This window comes from Plutella xylostella, chromosome 9, assembly GCF_932276165.1.
Source record: "Plutella xylostella chromosome 9, ilPluXylo3.1, whole genome shotgun sequence".
Taxonomy (NCBI): Eukaryota; Metazoa; Arthropoda; class Insecta; order Lepidoptera; family Plutellidae; genus Plutella; species Plutella xylostella.
In genome coordinates, this window is record NC_063989.1 from 9360582 (window position 1) to 9382481 (window position 21900).

Below are 21900 nucleotides of genomic sequence, written 5' to 3' on the forward strand. Positions count from 1 at the left end.
CGGGATAAAAAGTACCCTATGTTCTTTCCCAGGGTCTATACCATATGTATACCAAATTTCATTCAAATCCGTTCAGTAGTTTTGGCGTGAAAGAGTAACAGACAGACAGACACAGTTACTTTCGCATTTATAATATTACCCCCTTATTCATAAAAAAGTTACTGGACGGATTAACTATTGAACTGTTTTGTCACTCTCTGTCAAAGAACAAATTGTTCTCTGTTAGAGAGGGACAGAACAGTTCAATAGTTAATCCGTCCAGTAACTTTTTTATGAATAAGGGGGTTAGTTAGGATAAGGTACACACATTAAATCGCGTCGGTGCCTACTCGTTTCTAACTCAAAGTTCGTGTGTAAATTTATTTGCCGCTTGAGACTTACTCTAGTGGCCAAACTGTAGTGAGTTTTCTTATTTTCGGCACGTCAGCGTTTTCAAAGCGATATTGTCAACTCACATTCCTTCTAAAACACATCAGACTATTTAACATGACAACGACCGCTACACGGGTTCGTTATCGACGTCGACAAACTCGTTTAATTTAAACAAAGCACCGTATTTATGTCAAATCGCGATACGGTGACGATTATATCTACGTCGATAACGAACCTGTGTAGCGGCAGCAGTTACAGTTTGAAGTGTGCATGTCTTCAGGGTAAGTCGTTCTAATTATGATTTGGACGTGTCGATTATTGTAAAGAATATAGGCTCTAACAATAATTCATTCCAACTAGGCAGTTTTAAAAAAAATAGGTAATATATTTTTGATACAAATGCTAGTTTTACCCAGAATACTGCAACACAGGTGAGGATTCACGGTGAATATGCCACGATGGAGTTGTGTGGTCACTGAATTAAAATTACGGGCCTGCACACTGGATGCAGGCAAACTTGTCTAGTTCTTCAATTGAACACTATGTTGTAGAATATTTAATATCTTGTTCTGAATACTAGTAGATCTGCCTAGGGATTTCATAATTTGCATATAAAAATTAACGTATGAAAGTTTACATTTTGACGCATACGAGAGTTGGCGCCCCTAGCAGAATCTATCGTAAGACATTTGAGAGATAACGTATGTAGAGGAAAACTTAAACTTTCTCGTTTCGCAAATTGTAAAACCAGCTATTGAACATTTTATATTCGTACATTCCGCGTATTTCCCAAATCTGTAGAATGAAAAATGTGCATGTTATTAGGTATGTTTTTTCTAGTTATAATGTGGCACTTTACGGCAACAAAACAGGCTTTGCAACACCTTACACTCTGTAGGTTTTGTAATGTAAAATTTTGAAAAAAAGCTATCGTTTTTGGTTCATTACAGAATAGAAAACCCGGTCCATCCTGGGGGCTCAAATTACCGATGATCAAGGAAAATATAAAAACAACTGTAGGTACCTGTTAGTTACATCGAAAATAACACCACAGTCATTTCAGCTAAGTTTTAATAACGTACCTAATATCGGTGCCAAATGCTGTTAAACGTTTTATCGAGCGTAAATTACACGTACAAAACGGTATTACAGTACCTATCTATAACCACGGATTGTACATAATAGTAGTTAAAATGGTTTTAAAATAACTTAACATCTTTCTGGCGTTACTTATTTGGTCATCTTCTTCTTAGCGTATCGGTGACATACCCTAGAGGTAGTCTTGGTTTGGAAACCGTGGTCAAAGGATTGGCTACTCAGATTAGCGTCAGTTGTTGTAAGTACCTATATAAAGTTCGGTTGATAGTGTTCTCATGGATAGGTTCCTCATAGGTTCAATAGATTTTAGTACCAACTCAATACCTAATGATTTCCGTAACTAATTTGATACACATACCACCAAACATTTTCAATAACTCATGGCAGTAGGCGAAATCCAGCATAAAATATTATGATTATAATCTATGGACTCATGTCCTGCCATGATTCCATTCGCCAATATCATCAAAATATGGTTTGATAGAATAACTATCTACCATCCATCAATCGGGATTATAATGGAATATGAAAAATATGTGAAGGTACGGTCAACATTAAAGGCGCGTTTGTTAGTTGGACATGGTACAAACACGTCTAGCTATTAACTTTTTTAGTAGGTACAAGAAGATGGGATATTTAATTATTGTGTTGATACACATAATATATTTTATCTTTAATAATACAAAACTACGTATACAAATCAGCGCAAACTAAAGCTAATCAATACAGAAGCTTGAGCTTCATGCATAAATATCTAAACTGAGGGCCACTACATCTCATCGATTTTGTTATTGAAATAGAAAACAGAATTTCCTAGCAGCTTAACCGATGCATGATAAAAAAATATATAGGTCAGCGTCGGGAACACTGAGCTAGCTCAAAGAGCTGGGCTATTTACATTATCGAATTACATTGGATACACAAATTGGTATGCGCTGAACGTATCTCGTAGCATGATACTTCGCGTGATTCAAGTTTCAAATGTTTTCAGAATTACCTGTACAAGGCAAATGAAGACTCTGAAGAATGATTCATTCAATATTGTTTTAACTCAGTACTTACCGAAAATAGGGGTTGGTATATAGTTTTCAGTATCTTCTGTACTTACATACCTAATTATAAAATATTATCCTGTCGTTATAACTACATAGCAGCAAAATGAATGGACTGTTAAAGCCATACAGTAATTTTTGTATGAGCGCAGTGACACTGACTTGTCACTGTGATACTTACCTACTTCGGTCGATCAAAAGTTACTGAAGCGGCGTCAGTGTCGCCGGCGGCGCCGCTCCGCTCTGAAGTGTAATTTAAAAGTAACAAAATTTTCTGCCGATTGAGCATGCCATAAGTAATGCTAAGCTTCGCCGTACTTACCTCCACTTTATTTTCTATAAACTATTAATAATGTGAATAAAGGCCTTCTACATCGTAGCTGTAGATACACGGCGTAGGTAATAGCGCGGTGGCCCACTGCCCTTGTTTCTATTTTCGCTCTATCCGGAGGACATTTTTCATTTAAAATATCTATTCTAAATGCAAATAGTGTTATCTGAAACATAAAGTGCCGGCCATGAACTAACTACGAATTAGCCTAACCCTTACACAGGATGTTGCAAAAGCGGTATACAAAGCCAAAAGGGGGTTACTGAATCTGTGCAGCGAGCATAGGATTCGATACTATTTTCGAATCTACACGAAGGGTCACTTTTACCAAAGGCTAAACGTATTTAAATCAAATTTTAAATATATTTTGTACTAACTGACAGACGTATGACAGGCTACTAAATACGTTTAGCGTTTGGTGAAATTCCACCTAACATGGAAAAAACAAATGCCACTTTTGGAACTAACAAATTTGCCTTACATTTTGACAGTGACATTTGACGATACGCAACGTAAACGGAGGTTTCGAATCCTATGCTCGCGACTCTGGACATCTTTTGTTCTACAACTTAGTGATACCACTTTTGCAACACCATACATACTTAATATCTATATGCTATGCGTATCGCTCGTGATTCGATCCTTTGTGGGTCCTTTAATGTTTCGCCATAAAAATTGTACACGCCACTTGATCTCAATTTGAAGCCCTCAAAAGCTCATAATTGCTAACACCGTTTAATCTGCTACTTATCAACCCTAAGTCAAGCGCTACAACGCAAGTAACATCAGAGGATAATGAAGAGTGGGGCTCAGGTGCCAGTAGAGTATTTAATGGTGGACCTACAAAGCCGTCAAGGTACAAATTCGGACCTATTTAATATCATTAAGTGTTCAGCGCAGGTTTAATCAGGGATCGTAACTTCCAATTTATTTATTAATCCAGTGTTACCGTTGACCAGTTGAATTCTTTATCAATTTTATTATAATACAGCATGGCTGTGGCGTCGTTAGTCGGATATTAACTGGATGGTGTCCTGCATTACCAGAGGGCTACACTAGCTTTACAAAGAACGAAGGTACGAGAGCTGATTTGTGGTTAGCACACCCGCTTCATAGAGAAAATAATACCTACTACGTTTAGCACCGCTTCGAAACTTCACTTTTAATGGGCTGGAATGACCTCCTATAAGCTCACATGTAATTTCCCATATTCACCGTTTTTTATGTTTCGCCTTAGGTATTATAACGCCGGATGATGATGAATTATTATGTAGTCTGAGCCTATCTGAAACCTAGTTAAACATTGTGGGAGATATGGCGTTTCGACTTTCTCCGTGTTCGGCATCATAAGGGTCACAGTGACAGTTAAATAAAGTCAATTTTTCTCTCCACCTTTAATTTGCAAGGTGCGGGTGCCTATATAAATAGAGTGAGTCGCCCGCGCGCCTCAGTTGGTTTTTGATTTTTGAAGTGAACACTTCGGCAAAATGGCTCAATGTAGCCACGGTTCTCGTCGGCTTCGCTCCGACGGGGAAAAATATAATATTGAATTTGCGGAGTCCTCGCTACCGGGAGCTGTAGCGTGATGCGGACCAGGCGGCGCGGGGCCTGCCGGCTGCTGCGCACGCAGCCATTGCTGAGGATTTCGCAACGAAGGTTTGAGTTGATAAGCCGTGAGTAAAATGCTATTATTTACTGCTTTTAAAAGCTCAGCCACTAGTCATAATGCTCCGGCGCTTGGGGTTTTTATCCCACGCAGTAGGGTCTGATTCAATAGTCGTGGTGATGATTGATCGGTCCTACTAGTGGCGCTTGAGCTAGATGCTTACATTAATGACCGCTTTAAGTAAAGCATACGTTAATTTTATACAGGAAAAAATAATAAAAATATATTTTTCTACCCTCAATTTCTAATATTTTTAGAAAACAGTTGATAAAAACTTTGCTATTACAATAATGCACTTGATTATAGCTTATGTAAGGCTTTACAAACAGGAGCTTTCCAGGACCGTCATAGGATTTTTTACAGGAAGCACGTGGCTCCGAGTTTCAGTATGTTGGGACATTGTGGCATGTGCGGCGAGTAATGTGATCCGCCGATACCTACCCGCTGAGGGTAGGCAGGCCGATTCGGTGAAATTGAAGTTTCGTGTAACCTGCACCCGGCCCTGTGCTCCTGCGCTGGCCGCCGTCTCGTGCCACCTGCATCGCAGCGTACACCCGGCCCTGCGCTCCTGCCCTGGCCACCGGTTCGTGCCACCTGCATCGCAGCATACACCCGGCCCTGTGCTCCTGCGCTGGCCGCCGTCTCGTGCCACCTGCATCGCAGCGTACACCCGGTCCTGGCCCTGGCCACCGGTTTGTGGTACCTGCATCGCTGAATAGACCCAGCCATGCACTCCTGCCCTGGCGGCTGTACACCCGGTCCTGGCCCTGGCCACCGTTTTGTGCCACCTGCATCGCAGCGTACACCCGGTCCTGGCCCTGGCCACCGGTTGTGCTACCTGCATCGCTGCATAGACCCAGCCATGTACTCCTGCCCTGGCGGCTGTGTTGTCCCACCTGCATCGCTGCGCACACCTGGCACTCCTGTTCTGGTTGCCAGATCCAAGCGCCCCCTGTCTGGGAAGAGATTTTATGCTCAGCGGAACCGCCTGCACTATTGCTAGCACGGTCATCATCATCAGCCATCATTATGAGTGACTTATTTAGAAGGTATCGAGTAACGTGCGCTATTCATATCAGTGATTTTGGCATATGCAGACGAACGTTTACTGCCAAGGTTGGTCATGTTAGCCATACAAGGGCACACCAACGAAGCCTGAGTAACCACCTGCAGTCGCCGTAGCCGCATCGGCATGGATGACGACAAATCGGGTAACGTGCACCGCTTCTAAAAGTGTTATAGCACTTCAATTTGATGCCTCCGCTGAGGTAGGGTATTCTATTAAAGCAGCTTTCTTCTGAACTGCCCAAAGTGACCTGTAGACTGCTCCTGGGGATAGTTGTGCAATCAATTTTTTATTTCGATGTCTCTGCTGAAGAAACTGTCTAATGCAGGTTTTGTTCTAAACTGCCTAAAGATCATTGGACTGCTCATGGGAATGGTGACGCACGGTAAGTACAGGAGCGTTTCTCTATACTAATGAGAAACGAACGAACGAGAGCTGTCGTGCAATCGGCACGTTTAATACATACAAACAGATAGAGCGGCTCGCGCCGCAGTGGACTGAAAGTTCGTTTTTCGTCATATAAAGTGACCCCCCAGACACTATCTTAATTGTCATGACACATCGGCAGATTCCAGCTTTGAGTCTTTTCTTTTCTCGGCTGTGAGCAAAGTGAATCCCACCGGCGAGTGTTCAACCTGAAAGCACTGAGCTAATTCCTGATTTCGTGAAAGTCGCTGTTGCTATACCATACCGCTTCACAAGTTACCGAATTTATTATGATCCTACTGTCGGGTGATCATGATCAAAGTGTCATCGCGGTTTCTGAGTGACACCATATAAGCTGTCTTCCTTATGTCCCAGTGGATTGTGAGTGTGTGTCCGAGCTCTTTGTTGAAAAATGCGTGAACCTCCTACGCAGCAGCTGTCTACTAGTTGTGTATCGAATAAATCGAGTAACGGTGCTCTTGCACGAGACGACTACCTTTTGGTAAAATTATAACTTCCACTATTCTGGGAACATGCATATATCTACTGTGTACTGTGTATCACATCACGTGTAGCCGTAGCCCAACTCAATTTACTGGGCTAGATAATAAACAATGGCAGTCGTCATTAAATTTCTATGAATTTCGAAGGTCATCATTTGGAGCACAATTCAAAGGGTGAAAGTACCTATTCATGCCTAAACGGCTTCTCTAATGAAAATGTATTTTTAATTCGATTCTGGCGCAAACGTTTCATAACTATTTTTCAACACTGAATCTGCTGAAACTACTTAGACTGACTGGTTAAGATACAGACGTGCCGTTTTCACAATTGCATTTTGAGTAATCTGTTTTATGGATTTTCAGTTAGTTACGTAACTAGTTACTTACCAAGTAAAAAATTACTTGTGCCATGCTCGTACTCGCATCTCATTTAGGAGCTCTCTGGCCTCTAGCTGAAGGCTAGAACTGGTATATATATCTACTAAGCTAGTACAGAGTTATAACCGGGCAGCGGTGACGTGGTAGCTGCTTGATTAAATAAAATAAATAAATAAATAAATATGTGGGGACATCTCACACACGGCCATCCGACCCCAAGCTAGGCAGGACCTGTGTTATGGGTGTCACGCCATTCGGTCGTCGATTATTAGAGTTTGCGGAAAACTTTCTAAATAAGTAATAATTATTAGTCATAATATTAACTCTTCGCAGTTCTTTCAGAATGCAATACCAGGTCGCTGAAGTAGGTAACCTTCCTTAGCTGGACAAGAACAACAAGCCTTTTTGTTTTAAAGAGTGTCACAGTTATTCGCCGTTCCACTGTCATATCGATGTCCAAGGACTTTTTCTTGGGTATAGCTAACTACCTAAGTTTACCTATAGATAGCCGCAAGCTATCTGCTGTTGGCGAACTGTCAGTTCTGATTGATAAGTCAGGCTCGAGGTGGCTCGTCCAACTGTCCATGTTCCCGCCACCATGATTGTTGCTTCCACAGATTAGAGTCTATGTTGGCTGTCGTTGCATCAGGTCTGATCAGGTACAACTAACATCTTTACGTACCATCTTTATTTAATCGAGCTATTTTATTTTGTTTTATCTAGGTTGACTTAATGGTTTCAAAATCGAACCTACAACAATGTAAGTAGGTACCTACCTACGTACCTTTGAAGTTGCAACAAGGCGAAGCCTTAAGGTTTTGGCCGAGACCTGCCCTTAGTGTTGACGAACATACCTAAAGGTGACCTTGTTAATGTTTTTCATATGAAGTACTGAACATTTTACTTATCCTGGTGGCATGACTGATCATTTACTTACCCAGTTAAGACATGTTAGCCGGGTTTCATTTATCAACTATTATAATCGTTATTGTTGTGTTAATCAATCTTTATTAATTGATGTCATCTACCAAGGAATGCTGCTAGAGCTCATAATATTCACACATGATGATACAGAATGATAGTAGCCCACAAAATCGGTGCAAAGGCTTATAAAATAACTCTCCTTCCTAGTAGGACTGCACAGGAACTCGTTAACCGCCGAGTTAGTTAGAATACAAAATTAGACTGTGTGTTACTTGTCAATCTAGAATATGAATATAGTTACCTGCATCATGTTTTGAAAAACTGAATACTTAGTTATCCGCCAGTGTCACAGCCTTCATCTAATCTTTTCCAGTAGCTGATGAGGCTGAGATATTTAGTAAAATTATCTTCCCTTCAAGCACCACTCCTCGTTCCAAGGACTAGATGCCACGCCAGGTGTTGCAGGCCGTGTCGTCGTACGGGGCTGACTGAGCAGGTCCTCGAGGCTCCAGGGTCGGCTGCTGCATTTCTGAGGTCAGACCAGAATTACATACCCTAGTCAGCATGTGCTGACCTGAGCCCCAGCGGCCTGGATCGATATTCTACACTTTACAGCTTTTAAATATTGTTGCAAAGTATTTCACTGGTTCCATCCATTCGGCTAGTGTATGTTAAAAATATTGCCTTGACAATAACAAGATTTTGATCAATATTTACTTATAAGTATTGCTTTCGAAGAGGCACTGTGTGTATCCATATGTATAAATACCTACCTATATGTATAGGTACATACCTTCCATAACTTTCTGACAAGTCAGGAATAATAAGGAAGTACTTAAGTCTTATGTATACTTATACCTTTCTTTTTAGTATATCTATTACCTAGAAATCTATGCATTATAAATTTATAGATTCAAATATTTCTCTACTGATATACTCATCAGTAGCTTATGGGTCACAGTTGGTTTTCTCTCCACCATGCGATAATAAACACATCTCACAATGTTTAACTAGGTTTCAGATAGGCTCAGACTACATAATAGACGCATTTTTCCTGAAATAAAAATGACATATTATGTATCTAGCCTATCTGAAACCTAGTCATTTCTGCATGGTGATATTACAACTGAGGCGCGCGGGCGACTCACTCTATTTATATAGGCACCCGCACCTTGCAAATTAAAGGTGGAGAGAAAAATTGACTTTATTTAACTGTCACTGTGACCCTTATGATGCCGAACACGGAGAAAGTCGAAACGCCATATCTCCCACAATGTTTAACTAGGTTTCAGATAGGCTAGATACATAATATGTCATTTTTATTTCAGGAAAAATGCGTCTATTATCTACGAGTATAGTAACTATATGCAGGTGTATAAAGTGGTGGATTGGATGTATTACATGAGAGTGGTCTGTAATTTAATTGTTACGCAAAATAAACCGAGGATTTTTACGGAAGTTTTGGACTTAATTATAAAGTAATTAAAAATGAGTTTTGCTACCGACCTTTGAAGGTAGGCGAACTTTTTTCCTTTTGGGTCATTTCATGATAGCAGTGTCTATCCAATGGACGGGCTGAAAAATGCTACTAACATGTCATAAGTACTTACTGAATTTGTTAAGTATAAAAAAAACTTTTGTTATCTGGACTTAACCATAATGGCCATGACAATTTAACCTTTTTGTCAATGTCAATCCGAACACTTTATCCACTTTTTAAAACCTAATTTTACTAAATATAAATGATCCTTACCTAACACATAAAAAAATACTTATTTCTTTTATAAATCCAATTTATGTTTGATGTTTAAATATATGGATTATCTCAGAAAAAAGCTCTCAGGCTGAAGAAATAAGAAGTAAGAAAAAGTATTTTAACAAGGTTTGAGTTGATGTCAAAAGGGTCTATTTAAACTTGATAGTAAGGTTTATTACGTTCGTTCTGCCGATACTTTGACCTCTCGTGTGGGTGAAAAATAAATAAATTCACGTAATACAAACATACAGCGACGGGCGGCATCTGTACCTATATACAGAGTGCGTCCAAACCGAATAAGAGTCACATGACTGCGAGTAGTACGAGTACAATATATTTGTGTAAAAGAATTAAATAAATACAATTATAATATAATATTATTATGATGGTCTTTTCTTCCTACACTCAAAAAAGCCACCATGTCATAATCAATATTCTTGGCAATTAGAAGAACACAAAAGTTGCAAGGACATTTTTGGCGCACACCAAAATTTTACAACAACAGCCTGTATTACTCATATTTACAAAAAAAAGGTGAGGGGATTAACAAGATGTGTGCTAGCTCACCGTCGCGTCAGCGGAAAATCACGTGAAAACGCGAAACAAATTGAAAATCTGGCTTTGAACGTATGCGTTCTGTACCGAGTCGAAAGACGGCTGCTCGTCGGATTTGCATCACTGACTCCGGAGCGGATCACATGTACCGGGTCCTTTATTTCCAGTGATTTCTGTGTTTTCCCAGCACTAGTTACAAAACTATTGGCCCGTCTGCCTGTCGGTGGATGTACTTGATGATAGAAATGGCTTGAAAGGATTGCCTCGCTGCGATTGATGTTTTTTCAATCACTTCTTTTTTTTATTACTTATTGAGTTTTCAGTTGTTTGTAATAACTAACGATGATTGATAATAATAAGTAGATGGCGATGTGTCGATCGATAATACTCTGATAAATGCCATAAGTCATAATTTTTTTATTGAGCCATACATAATTAAATATGTAGTTACAGTAAGTAGAGATAAGCCGATCTAACCAGGTAAACCTAAAACCTAACCCAATCTCGGAAAACACGGTCTTACGAAATCATATCTCATTTAAGAGTTCGGGTTAAGAGTCACTTGGGCAAGTCGACTTGACCGTGAACTTGCCGCGCCACTCGCCCGTGCCGTGTGCCAGCACGAAGGTCAAAGCAATTGTCGTCCAGATACTGGGGGGCTACTCTTGCTTTTGCAAATACGAATTTTGGGGAGCTATGACATCACACTATGTGTAAAGCAACGAGATAGAATCGTCATAGTTATCGCAGCGCTCTTAATATCCTGATTACGCCCTTACCAAGTAAAGTGGCAAGATGGTATCCGCGGACGATCCTTTTCCAATGGACAGCTAGCAATTGAACGAGTGCTCGGCCGAGGATACTGTCTCGCCATTCTACTCGGTAGGTGTAATCAGGATATTAGAACGGCTTCAGTGTAGCGTACTTTTTGCTACGTTTTGGTAGCGTGTGTAGTCACGTGTACGCCTTTCTAAGCTCCTGTAAGCGCGACTGATATTATGTGTATGTAAATTGTAAAATTATCGCCACCGGTTTCAGCGAAAACGCCGAAAAGTATGGCGCGCTTGTAAGCTGAAACGAACGCTGGTCTGAAACCTCTTGTGTGTCGTAATGCAAGAGTACACCCCCTATAGTATCCATTGTTTAGATGATTGCCGTGAGCGTGGACTATCGTTTGACTATCGTAGTCATCATACTTATACTCAATCATCAAATCGTCGTCATATGAAATGAAATAACGTGACGCTAATTTGTCTTGTAACATTATTGATTGAAAATCTACTGAAACTATTGGCAGAATAAGTACAAGTAAAATTGTACATGATTTGCGCTCATCACCTGTGCTATTCCAGATGTCCTCGGGAAGATCTAGGCCAACTATAGAATGCTATCAAAGTTTCTTCTTTAAATTCTGGTATATTTTTGTTAGCATTTACCACACTAACACGCAACGCACACGCACCAAGGAGTAAAATGATAATACAACCTACCTATCTTTCTATAAAATACTTTTACATTACATTTTTATTACGTGAATATTTTTCATAAGCATATTATTGTCCCTTTCATTATACTGCGTTAGGCGAAGCTGTACACTACAAATTGTAAGCCTCGTATTAATTACTTCCAGCAGACAAGCGTAAAAGGAATACTCGTGAAATATTCAAATACGATAAGAACGTGAAACCCCGTAACTTGTGAGTGCTCTTAATTAGCGAAATTGCTACTAAAGTACCGGGGGATCACTTCATCATCTAGGGGGAAGACCATTAATGTGTAAAAATTTGTTATAAGCAGCTTCATTCTCTAGTTTGTCACACTGGTAAAGTGGTAACTACCACCAGTGGATCATTTTCACACATTATGGTCTTCCCCCGGCGACTGTCTTACCCCACCTTACTATATATAGTATATAGCTGTTCCCGCGCGCTTCACTTCGCCTTAAAAAGTTTTCCCGTGGGAATTCCGGGATAAAAATTAGCCTATGTTCTTTCCCAGGGATTAGACCGTATGTACACCAAATTTCATTTAAATCCGTTCAGTACTTTTGGCGTGAAAGAGTAACAGACAGACAGACAGACACAGTTACTTTCGCATTTATAATATTAGTTAGGATGATGAAAAACGAAGCATTGGAGTGGTGATGCGCAAGCTACGATTGCACGACCGCTCTCGTTCGTTCGTATTTCGTCAGTATAGAGTAACCCTCCGGCGCCAGCGCTGCGTAGTATAGTAAGAACGTAGAGCTGCGAACATTTATTATGGAGATTCACGTGTACGGTAGTTGAGTTTGAATCAAGCGAAAAAATATGACCATCATACACTCACGGGCAATGAAAAAGCTCCACCTGCCATTGCCGTTCCATATTACGAGTATGTCCCTGAAGGTTTTTCATGTTAAACATTGTGTTGACCCAATAGTAAATCCCTATACGTAAGCTTTATCACATCGCTACTTAAACCAGCCCATTTTCCAAGTTTAACATTAAATTCTGGGTTAAATACACGAAACGACTATGGTTTGCGACTCAACTCAAGTTTAGTTGGCTCACCTGTTTGACGTTTTACAGTATGCTTCAGGCTCCCACAGTAAATACAAAATTGCTTGCACGTTTTGGGGTTAAGAAATCGTAGTCTCGTTAACCTGACATTGAACTTGAGGGAGTGTCTTGCAGGCTGCACTCAAGGTCTCACCCAGCATTGTATTGCGAACATCGATTTATCGACCGCCCCCTCCCGCCACCCTCGCCGCCCCTTGTCGCGGCGTCTTGGGTATACATGTAGACAGGTAAGGCATGTCTTATCCGAGTCTACGTAGCTATACAACGATGTTTTAATACGGACTAGATGGAGGGTCAGTGCTAAAGGAACGTCTCGGCTAATAACACCCCACTTTTACCACTAAGGTCTTATTTTGAAGTATTTCGGTTAGATTTGTGAATTCAATGATTGGTACAATTGGTTGTCATTATAGGCTGAACTTAAAACGGTGTGACAGTAAACAAAATGCGGACAGTCTTTGCTTTGTTTTTGTATGTAACATGCCATCTTCTTCGTGTATTGTTAATCTAAGTATAGTCAAGATAAGACTGTAGTCTGGTGGTCGGTGCCGCTTGTTATTGTGCGGTGAACGGCTGGCGTGTTGTGGGGTTGAGCTTCGGTTTACTTAATCAAAACACAAGAGTGGAGCTCTTAATTATGTTTAAGTTTGCAAGCGCTACATAATTATAAAATTGTTAGAATTATTATAGAATAGAATTATTAATCAGGTTTTCGGCGAAACGTTAGTCGGCCGGTTAACATTCGGATTATTTTGTAGTGGTCTCAATAATTTGATAGTCTTAGTACTTTTGTGAATAGAAGTTGATAAATGATTTAACAAACGACACAGGTCTATGACTTAGAGGCTCCAATAAAGCGGTCCGAAATATAGTTTGTTCAAAATAAAGTCACTAGACTGTAAGTAATAATCAGTGTAGTAAATTTTTAGGGAGGCACCGACCGTGGCCGCGCCGCGGTTTAGGGAATTCGGACGATAATGAACTTGTAACTTGTCCCGGCCTCGTGCTTGACAGAAACAGTCCCTCAAGAGCCCAATCAAATATTATAGAAATGGGAAAAATAATATCTTTTGCCTTATTCATCATTTCGCGGAGGGAAAAAATTAGCTTAAATTTTTTCCTTGACGCAGTCAAGGAGCCCATTCCCATGTCAAAAGGCTGTCTGGTGCGGTGTCCACTTATACCGCCTCTCCCCTCCCAACACTTATATTTCCAACATTGAGGCTTTTACCTTTTTCTTTTACTTTTTTTCGGAGTGTCGCCGCCGTAAGTGCCTCTTAGAATAGGCAATGTGGATGGAAGGGTAGTGGCTATAGTTTGAAGATATTAAATAGGTTTTTTTGGGAGTGGATTTTATATTAATATTTTTTTCTTATTTATTTACTTATCAGGGTGGGGAAAAAATACCAAACTTGAAAAGGTCATCCTTGTCTACGTAGTTAGTTTTAATGGAAAAAACTATATAATTCAGTAGTAGGTATTATCTTAAATGGATTTGATAGAATATTTTTTCAAATAAAGATTGATTTAATTAGACTATGTTGAAGAGAGGTCTCTAAGTCCAGAAATGGTCAAATATGTATTATTAGTAGCCGATAATAATGATGACAATAGTGTTAAAACCTACGTAGATGTTTATCACGAAATCAACTTATACTCCAAGAGAAATAGTTGAGCTTTGGAGTATAAAAAATAGTATCATTAATTTCAAAAGCCTACTACAATATTAGGCCGGACGGATGTTATTAATGCAAATGACCGCTTTTTCTTGCAAATGTATGCGGATAGGCTCAATTTATCAAGCCCTCAGCTCATTTGTGCGGGTTTCTCCAAGGACGAGGCTTTGTTATTATGGATCGGGATCACTCTAGATTACGAAGAACTAAGTTTCAGTGCCCCGAATGCGAGTTTTTTCACCTATCGAGAAGTGAAATCGAAACGTAAATTTGTAAACGCAAAAAAACTCGCACTCGAGGCCCAGAGCGCTGCTGCGCTAACCACGACTCTATCTCGATGTATTAAACCTACCGATTGCATGATGGTTGACGGCTGTCGTTCGTTAACTTTTGTCAAGCTAGAGTTTTTTTTAACACTGATGCTTGAAAAAAGTTATTAAGTATTAGTTTATCGCACCGTTGATACAATAAAGAGTGTCGGTGCAAATTTAACGTCTCGACAAATAACACCTCACTTTCCAAGTGAGCTTATTTTGAATAAGTTTGGATAGAAGATTCGTGACTTTATTCATTAGTACAATTAGGTTGAACTTAAAACATTGCTGATATCGGGTGGACAGTAAACAAATGTTAATCTAAGTATATATATTCAAGATAAGACTGTATAGTCTGGTGGTCGGTACTGTAAAAGTACATAATATTACTATTAATTCGAGAACATAAAGCTACAAAGACACTAAATGAAGTCATAATAATAACACCCCACGTTCCCGGTCGATACAATCAAAAACAGTTGACGATAACAATACATTATTGCATTGCATACTTTACATAACTGGACTGCATGTTTGTAGACAATAACAGGACTGTATTGCAGGAAGTCAAGTTAATGGCCCCTACCACGAGTTTTGGAATATTGGTAGAGATTTTGATTGCGTTAAAACATTCCCTTAAGCGAGTCCCCTTACCGTAAAATATGGCTGGTAATATATTATTATTATCATGCTTCACGTTTATGCTAATTAGTATTTGGTTAAATATGGCTAGGTGACTAATGACTTATATTATTTGTGTTTAGGGTTGAAATTGTTTATAAAATGATAACAAACCCTTTGTACAAAGTACAACTCATTTTAAAATATTACCGCATCTTAAACATACATTATTTAACAATTTTATTGACATGAAATTACATTTTAATCTAGAGCTACAATACAAGTGCTTAATCCATAAGACGGCCTCTTCAATAAAGGCGATATCTCCCAGGCAATCGTAGGGTTGAGGAGTGGCTTGGTCGGACTTGTACAAATAAGCATTCAAGTGAATTCGAAAAGCTTTGAAAGCTGAGAAGTAAATTAATCGAATAGTATGCTCTATGACCTACATTCTATGCCACCGAGACATTGCAACTTGAAACCAATAGCCATGATTAGTTACATATTACTTGTACAATATCATATTATGAAAAACCTAGAATAGAATAGAATATTATCGTATTGATATCAAAATCTAAAAAATAATTAGGTACAGTGGAAATTATACCACTGGCGCCTTTATCGCTAAAAGCGCTCTCTTCCAGATAACATTTGTGTGGATGGATAACTTAGAAGTGAAGATCAGAAAGCCTAGCACGGGGCGCAAGACGCCTATCGACACGGTGAAAAATCTGAATTACCTACTTCAGCTTTAGTGTTACGCAATGACACGCGAAGAAGACCTATACATTACGACCAAGATTAAAAGTTTTGGATAATAAGGTCAAGTCCCAACTGTAATTGAATAATACTTCGTTATTCCATACGTCGACGACCGAATGGCGTAGTGGTTAGTGACCCTGACTACTGAGCCGATGGTCCCGGGTTCGATTCCCGGCTGGGGCAGATATTTGTTTAAACATATATATTTGTTTTCGGGTCTTGGATGTGCCCGTAAAATGGCAATAGGCCCGCCCCCTATTACATTGGGACTAACATAACACTGGCGAAAAGTGGGTGCAGCAATGCACCTCTGCCTACCCCGCAAGGGAGTACATTAGTACAAGGCGTGAGTGCGTGTGTGTGTGTGTATTCCATACGTTAAGTTAATAACGGAACGGGTCGCTATTTCGCGAAGTTTCTCGCAGACGCCCAAAGTGTCGATGTTGGACGTCGTTAGGCCACGCGATACTCTGCATATAGAGTGGCCTTAAGTTAATTTAGTACTGAGAAGGCCCTCAGACATGTGTTAGCTATTCTCGAGTTTGAGTCCTGCTGCTGTAGACTGAGGAGACTTCTAAAACTTTCATGTGTCGTATGCTAAGGGATGACTATATAACTGACTATGTATCGTAGCTAGCATTTTTTTTTCAGTTTTTGGTATAAGCAACTTGTCTTTTGGGGCAATACTAAAAGAGAGAAAAAACAGCTGATATACCTGCAAGGCTAGCACGGGGCGCATTGAAGACCTGGGAAAAGTTCTCCGTCACGCTCGCTCTTGAGGCTGTGCGATGTGACTGAGCGCGATGTTAAACTTTTGTCACGTCTTAATTGCCACCCGTGCTAGCATGTTACAAAATCTAAATAAATATCTATTCATTTTCTACAAACAGGAAAGGAATCGCTTGTGCAGTAAAATATAACGTAACTAACCCAAACGCAGTGCCGTGATGGCCGAATAACGTTTATGTTTCCTAAACGTTTACTGCTTGTCGTTAACCCGTCATGCGTCACTGCCAGCAACAAGCAAGATATGTTATTCCGGTATTTATTACTAAGAATAAAGGAGCAACTAGTAGACACAAAATAAATATAGGAATTAGGTACCTGTAATTAAAAGTAGAGACATTAAAGTCAAACTTTAAACGAAGGTTAGACAGAAATTCTAGTTAAAATTCATTAACTTATTAGCCTTTGAACAATCCATCAGACTTTGTATTATACTCAATCGCGAATTCCCGGAAAGTGAGTCTAGACGGTTGTACTGGTATAAAAAGGGTCCCTCAGAGGATGTAGATGTTTAAATAGTCGTGCTGGAGCCTCCCAAACCCTTTATATGGATTGAGCCAGTCAGCTTTTACGGCGTTTAAACCCCCCGACGCCTATTCTCAAAGTCCAAATAGGAAATTGAGAGCACTTTTCAAATACTTTTGTGAAGGGAGCGAAAGTGAAATTTAATCTGGCAAAGCGCTTTCTTTCTTTATTTGTTTGGGTGGATGAGGCGATAGGCGCAGATAAGTGGTTTATCATAGAAGTTCTTTTTTTCCACGGGATTTTGGTTATTTTGTTTTGTCACGCACGCTTTTTGTGATTTAGGCACAGAGTTCAATTAGTTTATATTCCTACCATCGATACGCAACGCATTTTCCCCAAATACTACAATATGTCGTTAATGTTTATATCACCAAATTTACAATTTACATAACATTTATTACAAAGAAACATTTCATAATGAAAGTATTTGATGAAATAAGAGTTGAAGGCAACTTTTAAAACGTCAAAATAAAGAAAGATATTATGTAGCTTGAAGCCAAACCTCCCGGCTGCCTTTTTACCTTAGTCAACAATGTTGTTTTATATTTTTCGTAGTCGCAACAGCATAGTTTACCCTATATATAATTTTGTATGTATCGTTTTGGTCTTATCTAAGATTGCGATCAAGAAACTTAGGTAGGTACTCATAATGAAAACAATGATAAACTGTAATTTTATATTATAAGTGAATCAGGTAGCCATCTCAAAAGGTAAAATAAATAATTTAAACTACAGTGAATTCACTTAGATTTCACTTCGTTTATATTGATTTTCCATTACTGACAGTAACTCCGAGGAGTGTTGTGTGATACTCTATCTATACGATAATGGTAATACAATACCATTTGTAATTTTGCACCTAAGTGCGTTTATTCAATTCCGTTTGTTCTAACACCCCGTTAACCATTAAACTCTGTTTGTTCCAGATGTGAAAACAACAATATTCGCGAGCGAGTGAGAAGAGAAATGTGTTTCAACAAGTATCTGATCAAACTGGCGGATTATTTCCGATTACACGCACAGTCGGACTAGAGAGCCATTGAACAATTACAAGCTCGAAATGATCTACAACAGCAAAATTGTGTTTACAAAACTGTTATTGTGCATTTGTGTGTGCGGAGCTCGAGGCCGGTCGTGGGCGAACCACCATGACACGACGACTTCCACCACGCCGGCGCCCACCACCACCACGCCCGCGCCCAAGAACTTCCACAATGACCCCCTCATCGTCGAGACCAAGAGCGGCCTCGTCAAGGGCTACGCCAAGACCGTGATGGGACGCGAGGTGCACATATTCACCGGCATCCCCTTCGCCAAGCCGCCCCTCGGCCCGCTGCGCTTCCGCAAACCCGTCCCCATCGAGCCCTGGCACGGCGTGCTCGAGGCCACCGCCATGCCCAACAGCTGCTACCAAGAGCGGTACGAGTACTTCCCCGGCTTCGAGGGCGAGGAAATGTGGAACCCCAACACAAACATATCGGAGGACTGCCTCTATTTGAACATATGGGTGCCGCAGCACTTGCGCGTTCGTCACCATCAGGACAAGCCATTAACAGAGCGGCCCAAGGTTCCGATACTAGTGTGGATTTACGGCGGCGGTTACATGAGTGGCACGGCAACACTTGATCTATATAAAGCCGACATAATGGCGTCTTCGAGTGATGTGATCGTAGCCTCGATGCAGTATAGGGTTGGCGCGTTTGGATTTTTGTACCTTAACAAATACTTTTCACCTGGTAGCGAGGAAGCGGCGGGGAATATGGGCTTGTGGGATCAGCAGCTAGCTATTCGTTGGATAAAAGATAACGCCCGAGCGTTTGGAGGTGACCCTGAACTTATAACATTGTTTGGGGAGTCGGCGGGGGGTGGGAGCGTGAGTCTACACATGTTGTCTCCAGAAATGAAAGGACTTTTCAAGAGAGGAATCTTGCAATCGGGTACATTGAATGCACCGTGGAGTTGGATGACAGGAGAGAGGGCGCAGGACATTGGGAAAGTTCTGGTGGATGACTGCAACTGCAACAGTAGCCTGTTGGCAGTGGACCCGAGCCTCGTGATGGACTGCATGAGGGGAGTGGATGCGAAGACCATCTCCGTCCAGCAGTGGAACTCTTATACTGGAATACTAGGCTTTCCATCAGCTCCGACGGTTGATGGTGTCTTTCTGCCTAAAGACCCAGACACGATGATGAAAGAAGGCAGTTTCCACAACACCGAAGTTCTTCTTGGAAGCAATCAAGATGAAGGTAAGCCCTTTTATTCGTTAAAATTATCCCCTTATCTCAAAAAAATCTACTCTAATTTATTCTGTATTTTCGGTAAAAGCTACGGCTCCAATTACTTTAATGGCCAAATAATTATCGACTGTTAACAGTGGCAGCTAGTTACCTTTAATGTGTCCCACGACTTCCAGTACGCTCGAGGCTATGAAAAACTTTTATAACAGGCCTTCCTAATTGATATGTGTGCTGGTGTGTCATAAAGGCAGTAAGGCAGGTGAAGTAACAAGAAAGTATAGCCACGTTAATGTGACACGGTTCTAAGTGACCGGCAGCACGTGCCGCCGAGGTGCTATGTAGTAATGTAGCTACAGTTCGAGGTCATCGGAGCTGCTCTGAGGTTTGCAAATCGACAAGGTTACGCCTGAACGCGGTCTGACGTGGAATGGAAACTGAGGCTTGCGCGGTGAAGCGTAAGGTCGATAGTGGGTTTGTCGGTGGAGGCTACACCGGCCGGCGCCGGGGAGGCTCGGATGGCGCATGCGTAGACCCATGTAGACACAACAATACCATGCCGTGGGTACTACCAGGTACTACAGACTCGCCCACGTACAGTGCCTCCCCCTCCCGCCCCCCTGTTGCCACGCACCCCCCCTTAAGAGATATTCCACCTGCTATCTAGAATTATACGGTACGGCGCACTACAGCTAGTTTAAGTAGATGAGGCTCTCGTTTTTGCTGTTGTTATTCGGAATAGGAATAATAGTTTGATTTCTTCTTTTGATATACTGGAGAAATACGTTTATTCCTTGGCATTCAATCATTTTGACTTGTCGTGATTAAATTTAAGATTCCCACAGAAACAGTATCTGGTTTGAGTATATGTATGTATTTGCTTCTCGTTTGGTGACGCATTCGATTATATTTGCATTAGGTACGCCCTCGCTTGTGGAAATTCAGTATACGTAATCAAATCACTCCTTTGAATTTTGGAAGGGCGAGCTTCGGAGTAGGAAGTAAAATGTTAAGGAGTTGGCTGGTTGGTTTACCAATAAATAAATACGACACCTTAAAATATTACGTAGTATTTCTTATATTTCTCAATAATACTTAGGTAAGTATTCGTTATAGCTTTTAAATAATGAAATTTCTGAATAGTTAATACTTTTAAGCGGCTAGTCAGTAATAATCGCAAAAAGTTCTCTTCATTTCACTGAGACTTATTTTTGCGTCATTTTGGTTGAAATCTCCCATTTAAGTGTATACTGTAGCGAACGATAAACTGAAGTACTTAGAGCTTTCATATTTTATTCAGATAGTTTTGCACAGAAGTAAATTAAATGCATCTACCAAACTTGGTTTTAAGCGTGGTGGTGCCTCGTTTTACTTAAGTTGTTCCGAGTTACGGACAGGCAGGCTTTGTATTCAGACGGACTTAGTAATAAAAGGACGGTACAATTTAAAATTTTCTATAGAGATGGAGAGAACAATTATTTTCTTGTACAGCAGACACGAAATTTATGCTAAATTAAAAATATTACTTGTTAAGAAACGAGTCTAAGAAAATTCTAGGTCTAAAGATTTTGACAATTCGTTTTAATAAATATTGGATTACCAATTAAAAACAAGGTTTGTGTGGATAGAAAGAGAAAGATAATTACATTATATTTATAGTGATTATAAAAAGTACTAAAAGTCTGTAAAATGAGCTGATTGACGAACTGTCGAACGCTCGTTCCATTGGATATACAATATACATCACCATCAATCACTATTAGCACAATACTGCGAGGATTGAGTTATCGTATCGCGGCGGTTCCAGTAAACAACTAGGTATCGCGCGTTGAGTGATGTTGATGTTCCGATATTGTGAGTGTAATTCAGGAAAATATTATTGTTCGTAGTTGTCAGGCACTGACTGCCAAAGGCGCTAGCGGTTGTTTCACGGGTTCGTTATCGACGCCGATAAACTCGTTTAATGCCCATTCCACCAATCATAGCGCCGTATTTATGGCGAATCGCGATATAGTAAAATTTATCTACGTCGATATCCAACGCCGCGTATGTGTGTAAGTAGCACTAACTAATATGGACGATCCTGTCATACATACATCCCATTAGAAAAGAATAATTGTATAAGGTGAGATTCATCTTAGATTGAATGTTTTTTTTAAATAGCCCATTAAAATGCAATGTTTGTGCTATTTTATTGCGAAAATCACTCGTGCGTATGGAAATGTCTTCTAAGGACGAGAAAGAAAGATTTTTCCTACTGCTTTATACGAGTAGCTACCTGATTGATACACTCT

General features: G+C 40.2%; 1 protein-coding gene across 2 annotated transcripts in view; it reads left to right on the forward strand.

Annotated features, from left to right (window-relative positions):
* Nucleotides 1-21900, forward strand: part of LOC105383901 (acetylcholinesterase) — a 59018-nt gene that overhangs the window by 9960 nt on the left and 27158 nt on the right. For both annotated transcript variants that reach the window (XM_048622922.1, XM_048622923.1), the window contains exon 2: nucleotides 18299-19618. In XM_048622922.1, coding sequence (XP_048478879.1) covers nucleotides 18433-19618 — 1186 coding nt within the window. In that variant the 5' untranslated portion in view covers nucleotides 18299-18432. The remainder of the gene's footprint in view (nucleotides 1-18298; nucleotides 19619-21900) is intronic.